General features: G+C 41.3%; 1 protein-coding gene across 14 annotated transcripts in view; it reads left to right on the forward strand.

Moving 5' to 3' along the window:
• The window catches only part of NRXN3 (neurexin 3), a gene marked incomplete at both ends in the record, with an annotated part of 1,611,783 nt that overhangs the window by 382,314 nt on the left and 1,207,305 nt on the right, over window positions 1-22,164 (forward strand). For 7 of the 14 annotated variants that reach the window (XM_081229994.1, XM_081230007.1, XM_081230004.1 and 4 more), the window contains 2 exons: window positions 4,941-5,242; window positions 10,955-11,116. In XM_081229994.1, the coding sequence (XP_081086120.1) occupies window positions 4,941-5,242; window positions 10,955-11,116 (464 nt within the window). Of the gene's footprint in view, window positions 1-4,940; window positions 5,243-10,954; window positions 11,117-22,164 lie in introns of those variants that run through there. The other 7 variants (XM_081230010.1, XM_081229996.1, XM_081229998.1 and 4 more) reach the window with 1 other exon arrangement.

Below are 22,164 nucleotides of genomic sequence, written 5' to 3' on the forward strand. Positions count from 1 at the left end.
CTGACCTGTTCTCACCTGAGCCTTTTCATGCCTAGTGCTGTGTCCTTGTCCTCAGTTTTTACCTCTGGCCCTTGGTTTTCCTTGGCTGCATTTGGATCTTAAGTATCCTATGGTCTCTGGTTTTCCAGAATGTCTGCCTCTCAGTTCCTTAGCTTGTCTCTTCTAGGAACTTTTGCTTCCATTCTTGCCCAAGGAAATGCACATCTCACTGGCTTATATCAACATTCAGGTTGAACCAGTTTCAGGCACCCCCTGGAAAAGTGGTTCATCTGTGTTCTCTTCTTTTAACTGGGCTCTCTGCCTTCAGCTCTCATTTCTTTCCAGTTCACTCTCAACCCAGCAGAAGTTGGGCTGCATGATCTTGTACTTTAAAAATACAAATCTGACCCTCCATCTTCTCAGTAAAATTATGCAGTCATTCCTCAGAACCTTCAGAGTAAGGTCCAAATTTCTTGATCTCACAGCCTAAGACACCAAGCTATCAGGAACCACAGGCCCAATTCAACAGTGATATGCATTTCTTCATACTTCTTAGGTTGTATAGTAATAAAAAAATGACACAGAATATTTTACTCTGTTTTGGAATTTCTCAGAGAAATAGAATTATTACATAAATCAGTAGTTGGGTGTTTTTTGGGAGAGAGTGGAAAATAGGACTGAGTAAGTGCTTGTTAATGCAATGTATGTATCAGTACTTGGATTAACAAGCCATTTGAAAGACCAGTGCTTTATATGTCGTATACAAACGGATTCAAAACCTTGAGTTATACTTATCTCGATTGCATCTAGTGTTTAATCAATTGGACACTTACAAATAATGGGTAAACGGTTTGTTGTCATAGAGGGTTGCGCTCTGCTTTTCATGCCATGAGAGTAACATTTTTATTTTAACACTTATGCAATTGATTGTAAACTTTGGGGTGATATAATCTAAATGAATCTAAACAGTCCATTAGCCATGTCAGTGCCTACCCTCTTGCCAAGCTGTAGCTTTATGCTAAGCTGTTGTGTGTTACTGTGTTACATAATCCCCTGCATTCATTTTCTCTACCTATTTAGCCCGAATACATACAGGTGACTGAATTGTCTCTTCAACCTCCTTCTCAGTGTAAACACTCAGTATAGAAAACAGATTGGGGGCAGTCTTACATTTTTCTAATGGAGAGTTTGGAGAATTGAATGGGCTTAGAAATGTGTTTGTCACTATTTGGTTTTGCACCTTTTAGTTATGTTCACTATCAACTTGGTATGGTTTTCAAGGTGATAAGGAAATGCTCGAGCTTTAGCCACTGGAAGGAAATTAAGACAGATTGGGATCTTAGAAAAATGTCAGTTGTGAGAGTATACAAAGGAAGAATTTCTTCAAGGTCCTCTCTCTTTCTTCTTGCAAGCCCCTTATTTGCTCTTTTAAAGACTGGGTCATGGGGCCTCCCTGGTGGCGCGGTGGTTGAGAGTCCGCCTGCGGATGCAGGGGATACGGGTTCGTGCCCCGGTCTGGGAGGATCCCATATGCCGCGGAGCGGCTGGGCCCGTGAGCCATGGCCACTGGGCCTGCGCGTCCGGAGCCTGTGCTCCGCAACGGGAGAGGCCACGACAGTGAGAGGCCCGCATACCGCAAAAAGAAAAAAAAAAAAAAAAAAAAGACTGGGTCATGCACTGCCAATGCCTCTCCTTCCTGTAACAATCAGGAGAAAAGTATCCCATGAATTAAAAATGATATGATTTTGCTTATCTAGAATACGATTCAGAGAGTAGCTTTCGATGGTCTATTGTTTGTTGACATGTGAAGGAGACAGCCAGCATCTGGGGTGATGCTGCTCTGGTGTTTTTCTCCAGCCCAGGGAAAGGGTAAACTGGGAAAATTCATCACTGAATGAAGAGATTGGGAAGGTTGTGAACTTTTGCAGCAGTTTTCATTAGATATTTGCAAAGGAATGTACTCTCAAGGCTACATAAAATCTTCATTGATGAATTTGCATGGATATTAGCATAAATATGCATGTGGTTTACATAAACTTTTTTCCTCACATTGGTTTTATTTCTTATTTATTTACTGTGATAGCCTCTTCTCTTAATGATGTCATTTTTCTTCTATGGCCTTCCACATAAAATGAGTTCTTTTATTTTAAACACACTGATTCCGGGGGGTGGGGATGCAGAGAAGGGAAACATTTCTTTTGGTGAGTGTGATTTACCTGGGGTAGGAGGAATAGGTCTCTGGCTCAGTTTATTCAAGGTTTTTGATGGTTTGTAAGTCAATACATGGTTCAGTGGAATCATTCATGCCCTTTGAGAAGCAGAGTAGGAGCATGTGCTATATCCAGAATGACGGGCAAAAGGAAAGGTAACTGATATTTAGAGAAAAGTCCAGAGGCAGTAGAAGTCCAGAGTAGAACTAACTGTCTGGTCTTGGGCAACTCACTTATTCCTAGTCATCAGTTTCTTCCTTAATAAAATAAGGGTGTTAAATCAGGCAATCTCTAAAATCCTTTACAGCTCTAAAATGTATTATTTTGATAGACTCCTTAGTCTAATTATATAAAAAATATTAGGTACCACATAGCACATTAAATAGTATCCTAGTGCCTTGATGTTTTGTGTCAGGCCCTTCCCCCTTTGAAGGGTACTCAGTGATTAATTGAGGCTTCTCTTTAGAGGCACTCCTTTCCTTGCTCATTTATCTCAGTTCACTGGGCACACAAAGTATAACTTAAATGTTTATAGAAGACTCCCACTAATATACCACGTGGGGTGCCAAGGACAGGCGTAGTAGTTGGCTGTGTGTACATTTGCTTTGTTAGGAAAAGAGCTTAGCGGTGATAACTGAATTTGCTTTGCTTTGCTATCTTCTGCTCTAAATCAGGGTTACGTCCAGTCTACTGAACAAGAGCCTGTCCAGTTGAATTTTAACAAAACCATTTCTTTAGAAATGAGAGATCGTGAAAATAGGGCAGTAGGGGATTGCATGGATGGACCCGTTTCAAACATACGGATAGTGCCAAGTTTCTGCTCTGTGATTTTGGGGGAACTAATTTTGGTAAAATGCATCTGGCATGGGTTATGTGCTGAGTAGTACTTGCTACTTATATGTGTAAACAACACTGGCCCCCTAGAGGTGGACAAGTCCCTTTTGCTTATACCAGTATGTGTGCAAACAGAAATGTGTAGATGTACACACATCCTTGAGGCCCTCTGGAAGATATAGGACACACTTAGTCTCTTCTAACTCTGTGGAGTGTGATGTTAAGGCTCATGTTTTAATGATGTGATGCTACAATGAATTCAGCAGTATGTATTGGGTGGTCATCTCTTCACATTGTAAGTCTGACTCCTTTACCTCATGATGAGAAAATACTTATTTGATTTTACTTAGGGAACTTACCAAGGGCTATGATGGTCAATAAGTATATGAATTAATGTAGACAAGCTTTGGTGACTAAGGCGGATGTGTAGGTCTAGAAGGGAAAATAGAGTCCCCTCAACCTTACTTTGCAGACCCTGCCACCCCTCTTTAAAGGGAAGCTGCATATCTAAACTTGTATTGTCACCCATTTCTTTTCATTAAGGAGGTGCTTTTGACCAGTGCTGATATGAAGTAGGCCACTCTCTAAATGAGGCTGCCTGACAAGAGGACAAATGGAGGTGTACATGCTGAGTGTCAGCATTATAAATCAAATCAACAAATAATAAAATAAAATACATTCTATTCTCTTAACCTTGAAAAATAGACCTTTGACACTACCTGGTTAAGTCAGGTTCACATTTAGAGTTTTTGGATTCCTAGGAGTTCTGCATTGGGAAATACCAACACAGGGAGAGCCAGCCCTTCTGGTCCTCAGCCTGTGGCCTTTCCCCTTCCTCTGCCCACATTCAGCTCCATCCTATATCACAGAGGTCTGGTATAAATGCACGTGGATGCCTCGACCCACATGGCAAAGCTCTGTCCAAACCTGTGCAAACAGTCCTCCAGGACTAGCCCTCAGACCTTGAGGTATGCACACTGATAGCATGATTTGCCTTCAGAAAATGGATCCAGGAAGGAGGACTGCACAGCCCCTGGAAACAGACTTGGGGCTCTTTGGGTAGGGAATTACAGGACCCCAGGGTCTCAAATATGGTCTTGAAAGAGAGTATGAGCCCCAGTGGAATGCCGTGTTGGCTCTGTGGACCCCCAGTCCTATGGAGAGAGATGTTCCGTAGGATGGTCAGACCAGGCCATCTCAAACAGGAGACCTCTAGGGCAGAGGGTCCCTTTGACTCTAAGGGAAGTACTCCTGTCTTATCAAAACATATTACCAAATTCTATTCTGTTCCCTTTTCCTCATCTGCTCAATCATTTCCTCAGGTCCAACCTCCTACTTAAAAACCCAGTCACGTTCCACTGGGCACAGGACTCTACCATGGAAACCAAAGTTAGCTGGGTTATTGATGGATGGAAATTAGAGCCAAATCTTTCAGGCTAATTGATTTTTAGTTATTGTTCAATAAAAGGTACCTAGAGCTAAAGAACCCTTCGTCAGAACAGTTAATTATCCATTCTAAACCAGCTCTTCTACAAGCATTTAAAAGCCAATGTTGATGCAAAAGCAAGTAAACCTCACTTTACCATTTTGCATGAAATTTCCCTTTAGGTTTTTCTCTGAGAAAATTTGAAGGAAAGGTAGCAAGCTTTTTGCACCATCGTCTTAGTCTTCTACCCCTGTGTGGACATATAACTTCTCTGCAGTTACCTTCTCTGCTACTTTCCCTGGTACTTAGATATGAGTCTTGTGGAAGAGTTGGAGGGGGTGTTGTGCTGGTATCAGGCCTCTGGCAGGGACACTGCCCTGTGTGTGTGTGTGTGTGTGTGTGTGTGTGTGTGTGTGTTCTCTTTGGTATTTGCATAGACCTGGCTCATGCCCATCAAGTGTTGACTGCTTTCCCCTTTTCTTTCTCTGTAGCTCGAGAGGAGAATGTGGCCACTTTCCGAGGCTCAGAGTACCTGTGCTACGACCTGTCTCAGAACCCAATCCAGAGCAGCAGTGATGAAATCACCCTGTCCTTTAAGACCTGGCAGCGGAACGGGCTCATCCTGCACACGGGCAAGTCGGCTGACTATGTCAACCTGGCTCTGAAGGATGGCGCAGTCTCCTTGGTCATTAACCTGGGGTCTGGGGCCTTTGAGGCCATTGTGGAGCCAGTGAATGGAAAATTCAATGACAACGCCTGGCATGATGTCAAAGTGACACGCAACCTCCGGCAGGTAATGGCTGAGGGGAGAGAGTGCCCAGAGGCTCCTCTTAGGTGGCTGGGGAGGAAGTTTGTGAAGTAGGTGGTGGATTAGGTTAAATGGAGAGGGGTAGAGATACCTATGGGTTTGGATTTGTCAAAGTCAAACTTTCTCCCAGCCTTTACAATTTCACAAGGATAATTATTAAAATATGTTTCTTCTCTTACTTCAATTTTCCATTTGTGCTTGTTATTTAAGAAAAAAATTCAGTTGTACAGATAAAAGTTATAAATACTTTCCTTTTGTTTTGCTTTCCTTTTTATCATTTTCTTGATTACCTTTGAATATTGTATTATTGTTAAATCATTTAGGGAGAGTGTTTTGTTTCTGCAGCTTGGTAGATTTTTCTCATTCTTTGAATATATGTTTTTCTTTTTAATTAAGTTAGCCATTGCCATGATGCCATAATTTTAATTCCTCCAGAAGAAGTCTTTCTTTTTCTCTTCCTTTTAATTTACCAACCCCTCGTCCACTTTTATTCTTTCTGTTGGGTTGTTGTGGTAACCTCTAGCCTTGGAGTGAATCAACTGGGATCTTTCTGAATTCCTTTGTTTCTCTGTTCCTTGGTGTTGTGGTATACTTTATTGCCCCTGTCTCTACCTCTGACACTCTTCAGTTGACTAGGAGGCCTGGAAAGTGGAAGGACCCACATAAAAAAGTCAACTTTGGAGCAGCCTTTCCTGGTTCTGTACGTGCTTGAGAACTCCCATCGCTTGCTGACTCTAAGCAGGCAACTCCGTCAGGTGACAACACTCTCAGAAAGCCTTATAGCCCAGTGAAGTTGTTTTCCGTTTCATAACTAACAATAATGATAACAATAACAACAATAATAATACCTCACCAGCCCACATCAGGAAAAAATTAAAAACACTTCCTGTAAAAGTCAAGGTCTGTTCTGAGACTGCCTTTTCCAGGTTCTGTTTTCACTTGGTTTTTCTACTTGTGAATTTGTCATTAAACCCAGTTGGACAGCATTCATCCTTTATTAAATCAGAAAGCATTATGTAAATTTCCAGAAGGTGCTTATCAAATTTTCTTCTGCAGTGTGATTGATTTAATGCCTTCTAATGTAAACATGAAAGCATGAGAACTGACAGGTGTTTGCCTATGTTTTCTGTTTGATAAAAGTGTAACTCCTTAATAATGCTCAGTAAATGGAGAAGGCCCCTCCACATTGGAGACACACAATATTCGAAATACCCATTTCCACACTTAAGCATGTCAGGGAAGCCCCATGGTCGGAGATGCTATTCTATCTGTGATGAAGTTGCCAAATCCTAAGAGTTAGAATCCCCCGTCATCTTCAGACACATAGGTTGAACATTTTTGAATCACCATTCTGTGTTTTTCCTGCAAGGTCAAAGAATCCTGTTGTTGATGTTTCCTTTCATCATTCCCCACCTGTACTTACAGGAGAGTCCCCCTCAGCTGCCAAGAGAGCCCACATCAAATTTTCATTTGCTAACATATAAGGGCTTGAAAGGTTTGAGTAGCAGAGACTAGACCAAAAAGGAGAATATGACCTTTTGTCGGTTTTGACTGGCAGTTGCACAGTAATACCCTTCTGGCATTAGTCAGTTAAGGGGGGATTTTCATATACTGGGGAGCGGAATCAGGTTGTGGTTCTCACCAGCCAATCTGTTTCTCTCTCTCTCTCTCTCCCACCCCACATGCTTCTTTGCCATTCTAGAATGATTCCAATTAGCCGGAAAAGGCTCACTTTCATTTCCACTAAAAACGCTTTTCTAAAATAGAATTGGGCCCTAATTCAGTCCTTTACACTAAAATGGGGACGAACCAAACTGTAATTCAGATATTGGTTGTGCTGAGTTAGTCTGAACAAGCAGAGGAAGGCAACACTATAGGGTTTCTCTTCCAAGTTCTAAGACCCGACTCCTCTCTGTGCCTTTGGACAAAGCATTTAACCTTTCCACACCACAGTTTCCATTTGTGAGATGGTGATTACAATCCTCCACGTGTGGTGGCTAAATATGCAAAGCACCTTATGTTCCAGAAGGATTATGAGCTCATCCATGGTCTGGGTGCTAGACTCGCTGGGACATGCACATGATTTACATGCTGAGTATTCTTTCAAAGGTGACTGCCTCTGTCTGTCCCCATGGATGCAGCTAAGTAGAGCTCTCAAGACAAGGCTACTGAGGCCCTAGGGTGTTGGGGGCATTTCTCAACAGAAGGAGTATGAATCTTTTAGAGAAAGTGCACCTAAAATTGGACCTCATCGGAATCTGCACTGAATTTTGCATCCAAATGCAATTTATTGAAAGAGGTAAAAATCTCAGAAAAGCAGAGTTGATTTTGCAAATACAATCCTTTCAACCCTGAGTCAGCTAAGATTATTATTTTTCCCATTAAAAGTACATTTGTAACATTTTTTTGAGTTCTCTAGGATACATTTGAAGGGGTGGGAAGCCCCTGTCTATTTCAGTTAAACTGTAAATCACTTCATAAATATTTGACAATAAGCTGATGGCAGTCTCGCCTACTCTTCTGGTAAGGTTGAATGGCTTCTGTGGTAAAGATTCATCTGAGGAAAGCTTACTTGGAGTTTCCTTACCAAATGGAGCAGAACTTTCCCCCTTTGTTCCTTTTTAATCATCTGCTACGGTTCTGCTTTTGGGCCAAGTCAGGCCAAGGTCAGGTACTTTGTTGGGGGTTCTGATTAATGGAGGGAATGTGGATTATCTGTTCTAAATTATAACCAGGACCTGAGTCCAAGGTCATGGCCATCACAGGAAGTGCTTTACCTTTATATGCCACTTCAGTCAAACTGCAAACACAAAACTGGGGTTAACCATCTTCTAGCCTTCCAGCCTCCCAGCTCAGGGTGTGTTGGCAATTTAACGTTTGAAAACAGCGAAGAAAAGACTAATTGTAGGGCTTCTCTAATCATGTTTAACCTGCCAGTCCTCTCTGCTATCCATGCAAGAAATTGCTTAAAAGCTTGAAAAGCATTCTTAAAGAGGAATGAGGGGAGAGTGATTCTAACAGGAGACATTCTGGCAAAGTAAACAAAGTAACATTATTGGCTAGTGAAGGAGACTCCAACTCTTTAGATGTATTCTAACGACACAGTTATTTTAACCTGAGAGAACAGGAAAGAGGAGAAAGTTGCCCTCCTGCTGCACAAATCCACACAAAATCAAGGGGGTTGTGGATCTTTAAATTACCTGTGGAAACCCAGGGTAAACTACATATGTAGCCTTCCTATGTTAGATGTGACCTGTAAATGTTTTAAGATCTTTTTGTCCTAGGAGAAAATCATGATTTTCCATGCATGTAATCAGAGTCAGATGTGAAAAAACAATCCCCAAAGTATTGGTATTTCAGCTCTCTCTATTTATCTATGTGTGGAACGATAAACCTTGGGGGGTCTTTTCTTTCAGGACAGGTGGATTGTGTTTGTGCTAGAGGGTGGGAAGGGAGCAGGGCGGTGTTCTTTCAGAACAGCTCCTGGAAAGTAAGTATGATGCTAATTCTGACTGGGGTGAGGTCTGGTCTGAGTGGAATTTGGGAGAAGAGGGGAGTTACAAAGACGAGGTGGACTGCAGCTCCTTTCCTGGCTGTGCCTCAGGTGCCAAGGTTTTCCATAGAGTCTTGGTCTCATTGTCTTCCCCCACTCTCTTTTTGTGTCGGGTGCCTTTTTTTTGGAAAACTAACACAAGATCATTCATGCAATGTGTCATTTTACTAACCGACTAATGTACTAACACCCTAACGACTCATCTTTGTTTTTAGTTTTTTTAATTAACAATCGTTCTGTTCACAATTTTTAATTTCCTTTCTTCCCCCTTTTCCGCAAAGCACTCAGGCATCGGACACGCTATGGTAAACAAACTACATTGTCTGGTAGATATCATTCTTATTGTCTCTTTTTTTGGGTTTGCCGTGTGTTGCCCCCCTTTTCCTCCCCAAACCCCCCGTTTATCCTCTTTAGAATTGTTTCTTCTTTTAAATTTTTTTGTTGAATTAAATACAAGCCTTTCTTTTTCTTTAAGAAGAAAATGGAAGGGGATGCACCTGTCCTGACACTATTTGGATGAGTTTGGTTGGGACAGTTTTCCTTTTCTCTACTTTGTAATTTTTTTTTTCCTAAAGAAAAGTTTTTTTTAAAGAAATGTTCTTTGTTGAGCTAAATTCGTTTTGTTTTGTTTTCTTATTTTGCAAGTTCCAAGTTACTGACTAGGGACAACAGAGATTTCTGTTGAGGACTTTCTTCTCTCCGTGTCTTCCTACCCCTCACTCGTCCTCCTTTCTTTTCCCCCTTCCCCACTCCCGAATCCCTTTTTTCTTTCCCTTTTGTGTGGCCACGGCTGCCACAGGTGATCTGGGGAGGAAAGTACTCGACTTCCTGTATTCTTCTTTTCCCTCCTTTCACCTTACTTCCCACCTTGGCCAAAGGGAGCTGTGCCAATTTGTGTTCTCCGTACAAACTCTGCATGGCATGTTCCTGTCTCGTGAACTTCCCCGTGGGCATCAGAATCTGTTCCCTCGTTTTCCAACTCAGTACTAACAACCTACCAGTCATCAACCCCACTCCACGTTCTCCTCTCTCTCGTTTTTGTCTCCACGCTTCCTCATGCTCCTGTCACCCTTCATATATTTTGGGGTTGGGTTTGGACTTTTTCTTTTCTTTTTTCTTAGGAAGGGAGGTGGCAGGCAGGGGAAAGACTGCCCTTGGGTTTTGAGTGTGTTTTCTTCTTTTCACTCCCATCTTGTTTTTCAGTTGGTTTCGTGCATGTAAGTGTGAAATGGATTTTGATTCTCTTCTTTAGGGCTCCTCACCCTTGTCCCACTTCCCTCCCTTTTATTCTCCTGCCTTCTCTCTGGGCTCCAGATGGTTTTCGCATGGGTGTGTCAGTGTACGGTGCGTGCACGCTTCGAGGCCCCATCTCTTCTCTGTGCCCTCTGCTCCTTTCATGGATGTTGGGTGTATGGGTGCTGTTGGTTTCCTGTGGGCATTGTTATTATTTTGGCCATTATGCCTCATCACTCCTTTCTTTTTGTTAGTGTTGCCTTTTTTGGTTTGGGTCCTTTCTTCTCTGGCTGGTGGTGATGGCAGACAAGGGAGGACAGGGGTTGGTGTCCTGGGTAGTCCGTGGCATGTATCACCCATGACTCATCGAAATCAAGACCCTTTTCCTTCCCTCCCTGAATGCATGTTTGTCAGCCTGGTGTGAGCCCAAAAAGAAACAAATAAAAAAAGAAAAAGAAAAGAAAAAAGAAAAAAAACATCAACAACCAAAGACCAACCCCCCTAACAAACCCCATTGTCAAACATCTCCTTTGCTGTTTCTCACGACCACTATAAATTACAATCTTTCAAAAGTAAATGATCGTTTTACCAATGAATGGAGACGTCTGAGGATAGTTCCATTTTCTAGCCTGACTGAGTGAAGAGGGCAACAGGTAGAGCGAGTTGCTCAGCTTGGCAGTTCCGAAAAACTCCCCCAGGAGTCTGCAGGGAGACACTGGAGGCTTGGGCCACAGGGAGGCAGACCAGAAAATGGAACTTGGCTGCACATACCAAAATCAATCCAAATTAGAAAGAATACCTCACCCAAATCTTAATGAAAGTGATGCCACAGGTAGGGGAAGCCCCTGGATTTTGATAGGACTGTAAGGTCATTGTTGGGATTTTTTTTTGTCCCTATGTCCCTCCACCAGGTGACAATCTCTGTGGATGGCATCCTTACCACGACGGGCTACACTCAAGAGGACTACACCATGCTGGGCTCAGATGACTTCTTCTATGTGGGAGGAAGCCCGAGTACCGCTGACTTGCCAGGCTCACCCGTCAGCAACAACTTCATGGGCTGCCTTAGAGAGGTAAGGTTCACCCATTCCATTTAATGCACTGACTGTCTAAGAACAAATGAAATTTTCAGTTCAGTGACTGGATCTGTCCTCTGATCTATTCTATGAGGTCATAGGTTGTAGAGGAAAAGACTCTGGACTTAAAAGTAGAGGCCCTAGGTTTTGATCCCAGTTTAAGCTGGTTGCAGGACCTTGGGTTCGCCACTTAAGTACCCTGTGGTTCTGTTTCCTCATCTAACTGATGAGGAACCTGATCCCACAGGTAGCTGTGCTTTATAAATTAAATGAAATAACTCAGATGAAAGGACTTTAAAATCACAAGGAACTGGGCCTGTGTGAAGTTTGAGTTTGTATTTTTGACTTGGCAAGTAGGGAAGCCTTAGCTAAAAGTGGCTCAATTTGTGGTTGTGTGTCTTGTCTAAAACATAACATATGTATTGTTTTACCTTTGCTAAGCTTGGTGTTCCCAAGAGTCTCATTATTCGAGGTGAAGGAAAATTCTCAGAATATAATATTAAGGCCCAGAAGACTTGTTTTTCCTTTTTTTTTTTTCCTCCCTGAGAACTAACAGCTCTGAGAAAGCAGTGGGGCTTTACCATTACTCGTTTATTACTGCTGTAGCTAATGTGTTGAGACCTCTGTCTGAGAGCAAAGGAGCTTCAGTCAAGTGTAAGTTCAATCTCTAAGGTCAATTGTTGAGGCAAAAAGAATCAGACTTGATTTTCTGGAGTTCTTTTAGCACACAGTGTCATCAGAGCAGTGCACTGCACTTTTTTGTTTAATCTAAACTAAGCTTGATTGCCTAAGATAACTATACCATTTCCCTGTGGAAGTTCCTTGAGAAGCTAACAGTGTTCTTTCTTGTAGATAAAGATCCCTCGTGACGTGTTATGAGCCTCCTCTCAGGGCACATGTTTTATTCTTATTATGGTTATTTGAAATTTGTTGCACATCAGTTACATATGAGATGGCATCACATGTGCATTCACTCACGCCACTCGGCTGTGAGCTGTGTCTAGACAGGAGTTGCGTCTGTTATACCTGGCATAGAGCAGGTGCATAATAATTATTTATTGAATGGAGACATTTATCAGATAATCATTGGGTACCTTTTTTGTGCTGTAACTAACTAACTAATGGCTCTTTGCAAACCACGGTCTCCGTGTTTGAAGACTTTGTAATCTGGGAAGAGAGATGAGATCTGTAAAGGAAAAATTATAGCTCAGGGCACTATGTGTTCAGTGCCACAGATGAAGTGATCTAATTGAGCTGAGAAAACAGATACATTTTAGGTGGGAGTCGGCATTGGAGAAGAATTGATATTTGAGCTGGGCCTTGCTGCAATAAACCATGTGTGCATTGAGAGAAAGGGGGAGGAAGGAGAGACGACAAAGGAGGGAAAAATCCAATTACAGCTTTGTATTGTTCTTGTTCTGAAGGAAAAATGACAGGAGAAAAGTCTTAGAGAGTTTTCCTCTCTCTGCTGGACATTACCTAGGCTTCTGCTGGCTACAGGGACTCCCCAGGTCATTCCTGATGGAATTGCTGTAGACATAGCACACTTCTTCCCTGGGATTTACTCCTATTTGAATAGAATAACGGTGTAAACTACTCTGTCTAATGAACCCTGAAAGATTCTTAAACACCGTTAAATCACACTCCATTGGAATTGCACTCTCATGCGGTACGCAGGCCTCTCACTGCTGTGGCCTCTCCCGTTGCGGAGCACAGGCTCCGGACGCGCAGGCTCAGTGGCCATGGCTCACAGGCCTAGCCGCTCCGCAGCATGTGGGATCTTCCGGGACCAGGGCACGAACCCGTGTCCCCTGCATCAGCAGGCAGACTCTCAACCACTGCGCCACCAGGGAAGCCCAGATAGGGGCATTCTTGTTCCACGTTTGTAGCTTAGGAATGAATTAGACATTGATTGCTGTGGAGAGCTCGTCCATTTTTGTCGTGAAACAGCCCTGAGCCTGGAGTTTCTCCTGGACTGGGTCTAGGGGTGGCCTCTAGAACTAATTTTCCCCTGCACACAATTATGTTGAACCATCTCTCCATTATGTATTTTGAGACAAAGGAGCAATTTCCCAACCGCAAATCTATCAGTCAGGAAGGATGCCCCTGAATATTTTGAAACAAGTCTCATAAAAACATGAAGATATCTCTGATGATTTTATCCGTGCAGAACCTAAAGTAAATAAAATCTGTGCACACACGCACACCCACACACACGTACGCACACCCACACACACGTACTCACATACTACACTGTCCAGGTGGAGAGCAGACAGCTTCAAAAGTCTGTGAAAAGTGGCACTTAATAGCTTAAAAATTAAAGGCCGTTCTGAAAACCAGTGTCAGTGACAGAAATAACAGTAATAGTAGTAAAAATATGCACATATCTTAGCTAGCAGCTCAGCAGAATTTAAATCCAGATCAAGTTAGAAGAAAGAAAGTCCAAAACAGTGAAGGAAGTGGTAGGCGAAACAAGAACTTAATATAAACTTTTGCACCATCTCTCCTTTACGTATATAGTATGGTCTTTCTAAGGGAGTTGGGAGGCCTTCTCATTTGTCTGAGTGCTTTAAACAGATAGCTTTGAGTTTAATGAAATCCTGGCATAGTCTTTCTTTCCATTTAATCATTATAATTCACTTTTCTGTGGGAAAGTCTAGGAGATTCTTCTCTTGTTCCTGGCATTTCTCTCTGACAATTTCGTAAACAGTAAAAGCTTACAGCTATGTTGGGACTTCCCTCCTTGATGAATCCCACTTACCCACTTTAACTATTTCCCCTTAGAACAGTCAGCAGTTATTTTACAACTCCTTCTTCCCTTCCCTGTCTCTTTCTTTCTTTTTCTGTCACCTCTGCCCATTTGTGGCTCTAAGCGGCCTTAAGCTGAGCTGGGTGCTTTTATGTTTCATTTTTTTCAAAATGGGGACATGGTGAAGACCCTATGGGATTTCTCTTCCAGATCGTTGATACTTTGTATGTGGCACAAAATAGTTTTTATCTTTGGAACTACAGTTACTTCACACCTGAAAGTTAAGTTCTGGCTCCACTCTTTTGTCTATCTGTCCATCTACCTATCACATCTTTATTGGAGTATAAATGCTTTACAATGTTGTGTTATTTTCTGATGTACAACAAAGTGTGAATCAGCTATATGGATAGATATATCCGCATATACCCTCCCTCTTGTGTCTCCCTCCCGCCCTCCTTAACCCACCTGTCTAGGTGGTCACAAAGCACTGAGCTGATCTCCCTGTGCTATGTGGCTGCTTCCCACTAGCTATGTATTTTCCATCTGGTAGTGTATATATGTCCGTGCCATTCTCTCACTTCGTCCCAGCTTCCCCTTCCCCCCTCCCCAAGTCCTCAAGTCCATTCTCTACGCCTGCATCTTTATTCCTGTCCTGCCCCTAGGTTCTTCAGAACCATTTTTTTTTTAGATTCCATATATATGTGTTAGTATACGGTATTTGTTTTTCTCTTTCTGACTTACTTCACTCTGTATGACAGATTCTAGGTCCATCCACCTCACTACAAATAATTCAATTTCATTCCTTTTTATGGCTGAGTAATATTCCATTGTATATATGTGCCACATCTTCTTTATCCATTCATCTGTCGATGGACACTTAGGTTGCTTCCATGTCCTGGCTATTGTAAATAGAGCTGCAGTGAACATTGTGGTACATGTCTCTTTTTGAATTATGGTTTTCTCTGAGTATATGCCCAGTAGTGGGATTGCTGGGTCAGATGGTTGTTCTATTTTTAGTCTTTTAAGGAACCTCCATACTGTTCTCCATAGTGGCTGTATCAATTTACATTCCCACCAACAGTGTTAGGAGGGTTCCCTTTTCTCCACACCCTCTGCAGCATTTATTGTTTCTAGATTTTTTGATGATGGCCATCCTGATTGGTGTGAGGTGATACCTCATTGTGGTTTTGATTTTCATTTCTCTAATGATTAGTGATGTTGAGCATCTTTTCATGTAGTTTTTGACCATCTGTACGTCTTCTTTGGAGAAATGTCTATTTACGTCTTCTGCTCATTTTTGGATTGGGTTGTTTGTTTTTGTGATATTGCTGGCTCCACTCTTGAGTCAAAGTGATTGTGGATTTCACCTGTGTGCACAGCTCCTAACTTGATACCAGAGTAAAAGCGTGACAGAGAGGGTCCATGTTATCATCCAATTATTGAAGTACTATGCATGCCCTAGTTATCAATTCAATATTTGTGTCCACTCAAGCATCACAAAAATCCCCACCTTGTTCCTCTTCATGGTTTTGTGTTTCAACATGTCTGTCATATTTTTGTTCTTGTTATGTCCCCAGCTCTTAGAATTGTTCTTAGCACCTAGTGGGCGCTCAATAAATATTTGTCAAATGAAATCACATGTTTGTAAGTTTAAAAAATAGCTTTTAGATAAATGCTCTTAGGCACTATTGACAACGTGACTTTCTTGGGATCATTAAAGAACATCCTGACATAGCAATAGTTGAATCTTTTAGGAACCTCCCAGCTATCTGATATGAGTGAAGTATTACATTAAAAGGCCCAGCAAGGCTAAAAGAAATGGGTTGGAACCCACTCTGAGAAGAACGGGATTGAAAAGGCTTTGAGGAGGCATCATAGTATAAATGAAAAGAATACTGGGTTTAAAATCAGAAAACCTGATTGGGAATACCAGCTTTATTACTTTACTGGCTATATGGCCTGGAATAAGCCACTGATCTTATTTGAGCCTCAGTTTCCTAACCTATAACATGGAGATAATAAGACCTCTGTTGTGTTCTTAGGAACAAATAAAATAATATATGTAAAAGTGAAACCATACATAAGTATACAATGATGTTTTGCTACAATAATTATGATTAAGGATTATGTAATCATTCTTATAAAAACAGTTTATAAAATAAATATAAGAGTAAGTGAATATACATTGGCACATGTGTATGTTTGTATTACCAAATCACTGTCTGGGGGAAAAATACAACTTTATTCTGAGGTTTGCCTTACTAAAATTCTCTCATCTTCACTGAAATTGGAATAACCCATCCTACCCACCCTCAGTCATTACCTAGTCCGTTTCCTTTGGAAACTGGTTTATTTAACAACCGTCAATCTCCCTTCTATGAAAATGTAAGCTCCCTGAGGACAAAGGCCTCATCTGTTCACAGGTGTTTCCCCAGCACCTAGAAGAGTTCATGGCATAAAATAAAACACTCAAGAAGCATGTCTGGAACAAATAAATAAATTAATTCATTACTGAGCTAACCTCATGGAGCTCTAAAATCTGGCAGAATTTAGATCCACAGGTATATACTAAAAAAATACAGTATGCCAAGGACTGTGCTAAGACACAGAGATGAATCAGACACAGTTCTTGCCTCAGAGGACCTCACAGTTAGTGGGGGACACACAAATATAATTTCGAGGAAAAGCAGTTAATGCACAAAAAAAGAGGCATTCACAGGTGCTGTGGGGCTGCTGAGGAGAAGGACTTAGTATATCATAGGGTTCAGGAAAATGCTGTGGAGGAGATGATGCCCAAGGGAGGCTTGAAGACAGATAGAAATGAACAGGGAAGAAGTGATGCTCCGGGGTAATGGGGCAGCCTGAGCAAGGGCCCAGAGACAGGGCATGTCATGGTGTCTGGGTGAGGAACTTACAGTTTGCCAATGTCAGGGCACAAAATATAAGATCAGGAGTTCTGAAAATGTATCTGAAAAGTTAGGTAGGGGCCAGGTCATAGAGAGCTTTATATCACACTCTACCCTTGGACTTTAGGTAATGGAGAGCCGTTGAAGGATCTGAAGTAGTAGAATGACATAGATTGACAGCTTGTCCGTCAGGCTTTAAATTCCTTGAGAACTGAAGTTAGTCCATCTACCACTTCTACTTGATTCATCTTTTTGTCCTAGGGAGATGAGGAAGAGTTGGGAAGCCTGGTCCATTGGCTTTAGCACTGGGCCAGGAGAGTGCCTCTCTCAGTCTTCAGGTTTCTGCAGAAAAGTGCTACCTTCTAACTCCCATTTCAGTTTCCAATGACCCTCCTTGTCAGGACATTTATTTCTCCTTTCCTCTCTCCTTGACATTACTGAGCTACTATTGTTGGATGAAGCACAGTGCAGTAGAAGAAAGCCAAATCAAGGCTGAGTTGCATGAATAGTGTCTCTATTATGAGGACCAGGGAGCTGACTAAAGCCCATCACAATATCCTCCTATGTGTTGGCGTCTTCTGTGTTGTTTGACTTGGTTCTTTCTACACCATCTTCCTTTCCCCTCAATCTGTTACTTCTCCACTGGCATGTTGGTCCTCCATTTGGCTCTCCATTGCCCATGGAGAAGCTCACCTGCTGCTGAGAACTCTGAGACCCACTGGTCTATCCCACCTTTCTTTTCTCATGGCATCTCTAGTGGGGAGGAAGGAAAGCAGAACGGGGAGAGTGGAACACATATTTAAAGGAAAAAGGATTGGGTAGAACATCATTGTGCACATTACCATCCACATCCCTTTGTGATTATTAGCCATTTAAAACTGAATGGGATTTTGCAGCCAGAGATAGTTTCTGAACAGATGATTAATGGTTTAATCTGTAATAACTTTACATTTTATAGAACCCTGATAGGGGTCCACATCTGGTGAGCCAAGCTATTTAAGGCTGTGTTAATTCTGTTAATTGCTATATGTTTATTTGAATTGCTGGCACCTGTGGGCTTTAGGATACTGTGTTTGTTGTTGCTTTTTTTTTTTAAAAAAGTATATGCTTATTTTGTCCTGTCTCACTGTCTTTTCTGCTGTCTGTTATGCGATCACAATTTCTCTTCTGATTTTTCTTTTGTATTGTCTTCTTTTTCCCTTGCTATACTTTTTTTTAACCTCTGTTCTCATTTTTCCTGCCTCTGTGCTTCTCAGGCTCTTGTTTTGGTGTCCTTCCTGATTTCTCAGGTGGGGATAAATCACTCTGTCCATAACTAGGCAAATTTAGGTCATGTCATTGGGCCTAAAAATTTCCTTTTTCCTAGCTTTGAGAATACTGTGTGGTCCCATGATGAGCAAGATCAAGTGAGGGTTTTAGGGTCAACATGGAAGATGAGAGGAGAGTTGACTTTGGAAGCACAAGTCCAGGTTTTGAGTCTTGCATAGACTCATTCATTACCAGCTGCAAGACTCTTAGCAAGCCACTTGAATGCTCTTAGCCTCAGTTTTTTCATCAGATAATAATACTTCGGGCATTTTCATGTTGGGAACAAATGGGATAAAAAACATGGAGGTGCTTTATAAACTGTACAAATGCTAATGTTACTATTTATGTTAATAAATGAAACCAAAGTGATCAGGTATGTTTATTTAAGGGACCTCTTACTGCTATTTGCTGTTTCTGCAATTAAAAAACTGCAGAAGTTAGGAGAATCCAATGTATCTTAAAAAAGAGCAACTGAATTAGAACCTGGCTACCAGATGCATTTCTGGTACTAATTAGAAAACCATACAACCTCTTTGAACACCCATGTCTTGATCTGTAAAATGAGGATCGTTATCATTGTCAAACCAAACACACACTACTGTGGAATACTTCTAACGTAGAAAGACAAGTCGGATAGCAATGCAGAATTTATTTTCCCATTCTTAGGAAGATATGCACAATGTGAGCTTGGAGGGAAGAATGCCTTGGCAGAATGGAAGGGCCAATACAAAAAGGAGACCAAGAGGGACAAGATTCCAACAAGGTAGAAAAAAGTAGAAACATGAATCAGAGTCTGAGAACTTGGAAGAATGTAGCAGAAGAAGACAAGAAAGAGGAGAAACTGTGTCTCAGGAGAGACCTATGGGGTTGACCATAGAAATTGCCATTTTTCTGGGTAAAAAAAAAAAAAAAGTCAAATATTGGCAATGTCATGTGAGTCAGTTTAAGAATGAAAATTTTTGAAGAGGATAATTTTTGAATTGGATCTTCTTGAAAAGAGATTACCTTCTGGATTACCAGGAGCTGAAATGGACGGGGAGAGAATGGCATTTGATGTCACAGAGGAAGAGGAGACAAAGCCCTGGACTACTGGGGATGTATGATGAACATGAGGTTTATTTCACAGAGAGGCAAGGTGTGAGCACTTAGCCCAGGGTGGCTATAAGAAAGTGGTGTGTACCTGAGGAAGAGTATCAAGGGTGGCTATAAGAAAGTGGTGTGTACCTGAGGAAGAGTATCAGCGGGGCTGAAGCTGCAGGATATTTAGTATTGCTAAATACTAAATTCTTCAGTTAATGCCAGAAGAAGATATTCAAGAACGGTTTGCTACTTATAATTGATGGACTATTAATGGAGAAGTAAGATATGGTAAACATTTTTTAAGAGATCTGGTATTCATTTTCCCTTATTTCAATAAATGTTTCTTGATTTTTATTTTCCTTCATGCTCAGTGCAGTGATTTAGTGGCATTGACTCCATTCCTGGCTCACCTGATGAGCATGTGAGCTCTAAGTCCATCAGGAACTTCCATTACTCTGGCTGTGGTTATTTTGTTCATAGCTGGGCACCTAACCCACACCTAATGTCACAGTTTGGATCAATGACATTCAGTCTCAGGACTCTGTTTATATCTTGTAGGGGGGTACTTCTCCTTCCTCTGAGCTACAACTTGGGATGGTATAAAACTGACCTTCTGGCCGCCATCTTGCCGCCACAATGGGACTAAAAATGAAGCTAGAATGGAGAAAAGTAGAGCTAAAATATGGGGAGAAACTAGGTTCTGGTGACACTTTAAAGCCCTGGATCAAACATTCTTCCACCTAGACTACCTCTGGCTTTCCAGCCATGATTGATTACATTCCTTCTTCTGTTTAAGCCAGCATGAGCTAGATTTTCTGTCATTTGCAACAGAGCCCTAAATGATGTGGAAGAATTCCTCACCCCTATTTTACCCCTGTCTTCTCTGACAAGAAAATAGGTCTTTGGCCAGGAAAAGATAGACAAAGTTAGGAAATTTAATATCAGAGCCTGTTAGAAAGCACCTAATTGATCTGCATTAATTCAAATTTCTTGACTTAGATGAATGACACAGAGAGAATTTGAAAATAAGATTTTTGAAATCCAGTTGGTTTTTGAGAAACTGTAGAGAATGGGGGAGGTTTATAATGACTAAAGATGGAAACATTGTAGATAGTGCAAGTTATGGGCTTACGAACTTCATTGGCATCTGGGAAAGATTTTGGATTGCATTATTAACAGAAGATATGAGCCCACTGAAGAAAGAAGAGAACCATAGTCATTCACTAAAAACAAGCCATATAAGCAACTAAACTCACATATTATTCAATATTGTTACTATACTTAAAGCTCAGAAAAGTACCGTGGGCCTAGCATAGCTAAATATCAGCAAGGTATTTGGCAATGCACTTTGTGATACCCTCATCCACAAGATGGGGAAAAAGGGATTGGATGTAAGAGCTATTCAGTAAAGGCATATCTATTTAAATATACCACTGGGTCCTGGTAAATGGGTCCATTTTGACTTACACGGAACTTTCTGGTGAATGTCCAATGCTTTGTCTTACTCGACATCTATTAGGGGCTTGAGGGAAGGTAAGAGAGCATGCTCATCAACTTTGTGAATGACGGGGAGCTGAGAATGATAGGCATTATGGGCCTTAATGTTCTGAGACTGAATTAATAAAGGTGTGACAACAAAGGAGGTGGCAGTTCTATAGTATAATTTATTGGCGAAACTAGTACGTTCTGGAGCTAGAGTTCTTGGCTGCAGAACCCACCTCTATTCCCAGTATCTGTGGAATGCTGGGCAAGTTACTTAACCCTCTCTGTACCTCACTTCGCTTATTTATTAAATGGGTGGAATAATTATACCTGCTTGATAGGGTTGTTGTGAGTATTAACTGAGATAATAATTTTAAAACCCTTAGAACAATGCCCGGCGTATAGAAAATGCTTGGTAAATTGTGTTTATCAGCATCATCACCACTGTGTGATAATCTGGTTACTGGGAATATTTCTCTTCCGGTTCTGAATGATCAGCACTTAAAAGGTTAGCTGACTAGTTGACAGAACATGTTTAGAGCTGAACTATGAAACAGATAGCAGTGTGCTCAAGAGTCTGACATAAAAAGAGTTGACTGATGGATCCAGGAACGTTTAACCTGAGGGAAAGATGCCTGAGCTCATGGGTTGAGAGTTGTCTTCATATGTGAAGGACTGTCTTATGAAGTGGATGTGACCATGGTTCATAAATCTTCAGGAAGAAAAACTGGGGCAATTGACTGGAAGCTGGGTATTAAATACAAGGAAAACATTTCAATGAGAGCTGTCCAGAGTTGCCTTTAAAATAATGTATTCTCTGTCACTCAAGGCATCCAAGCAAAGTCTGGGCAACCATCTTGCTGAGGTTGTAGGAGAAATTATAGCACAAATGAGTAGGCAGTGTGGGTTTTCTAGCTTCCTTCTAAACATAAGATCCTATACATATACACACTCCATTCTTTTTTTTTCATATTCTATTCCCATATAGGTCATTACAGAGTATTGAGTAGAGTTCCCTGTGCTATATACAGTAGGTTCTTATTAGTTATCTATTTTATATATAGTAGGGTGTATCTGTCAAACCCAATCTCCCAATTTATCCCTCCCCCCCATTCCCCTTTGGAAATCATAAGTTTATTTTCTACAACTGTGACTCTATTTCTGTTTTGTAAATAGGTTCATTTGTACCATTTTTTTAGATTCCACATATAAGCGATATCATAATTTGTCTTTCTCTGTCTGACTTACTTCACTCAGTATGATAATATATGTATCAAATTATCACATTATATATCTTAAACTTACAATGTTATATGCCAATCATATCTCAATAAAGCTGGGGAGAAAAAAAAAGCCACATAAGATCCTATAGTGAATGAGACTTCTGAAAAGAAAGAATGGGACTTATTAATTAGGCCAGGTTCATTGTGTTGAAGACGTTCCTGATTAATCTCCAAATCAGTTGACTACACGTGTCCCACCGAGACTCACAGAGCTGCCCTTGCAGTAGGATTTGAGGT

The sequence above is a fragment of the Mesoplodon bidens genome (assembly GCF_964165515.1).
Source record: "Mesoplodon bidens genome assembly, chromosome: 3".
Taxonomy (NCBI): domain Eukaryota; kingdom Metazoa; phylum Chordata; class Mammalia; order Artiodactyla; family Ziphiidae; genus Mesoplodon; species Mesoplodon bidens.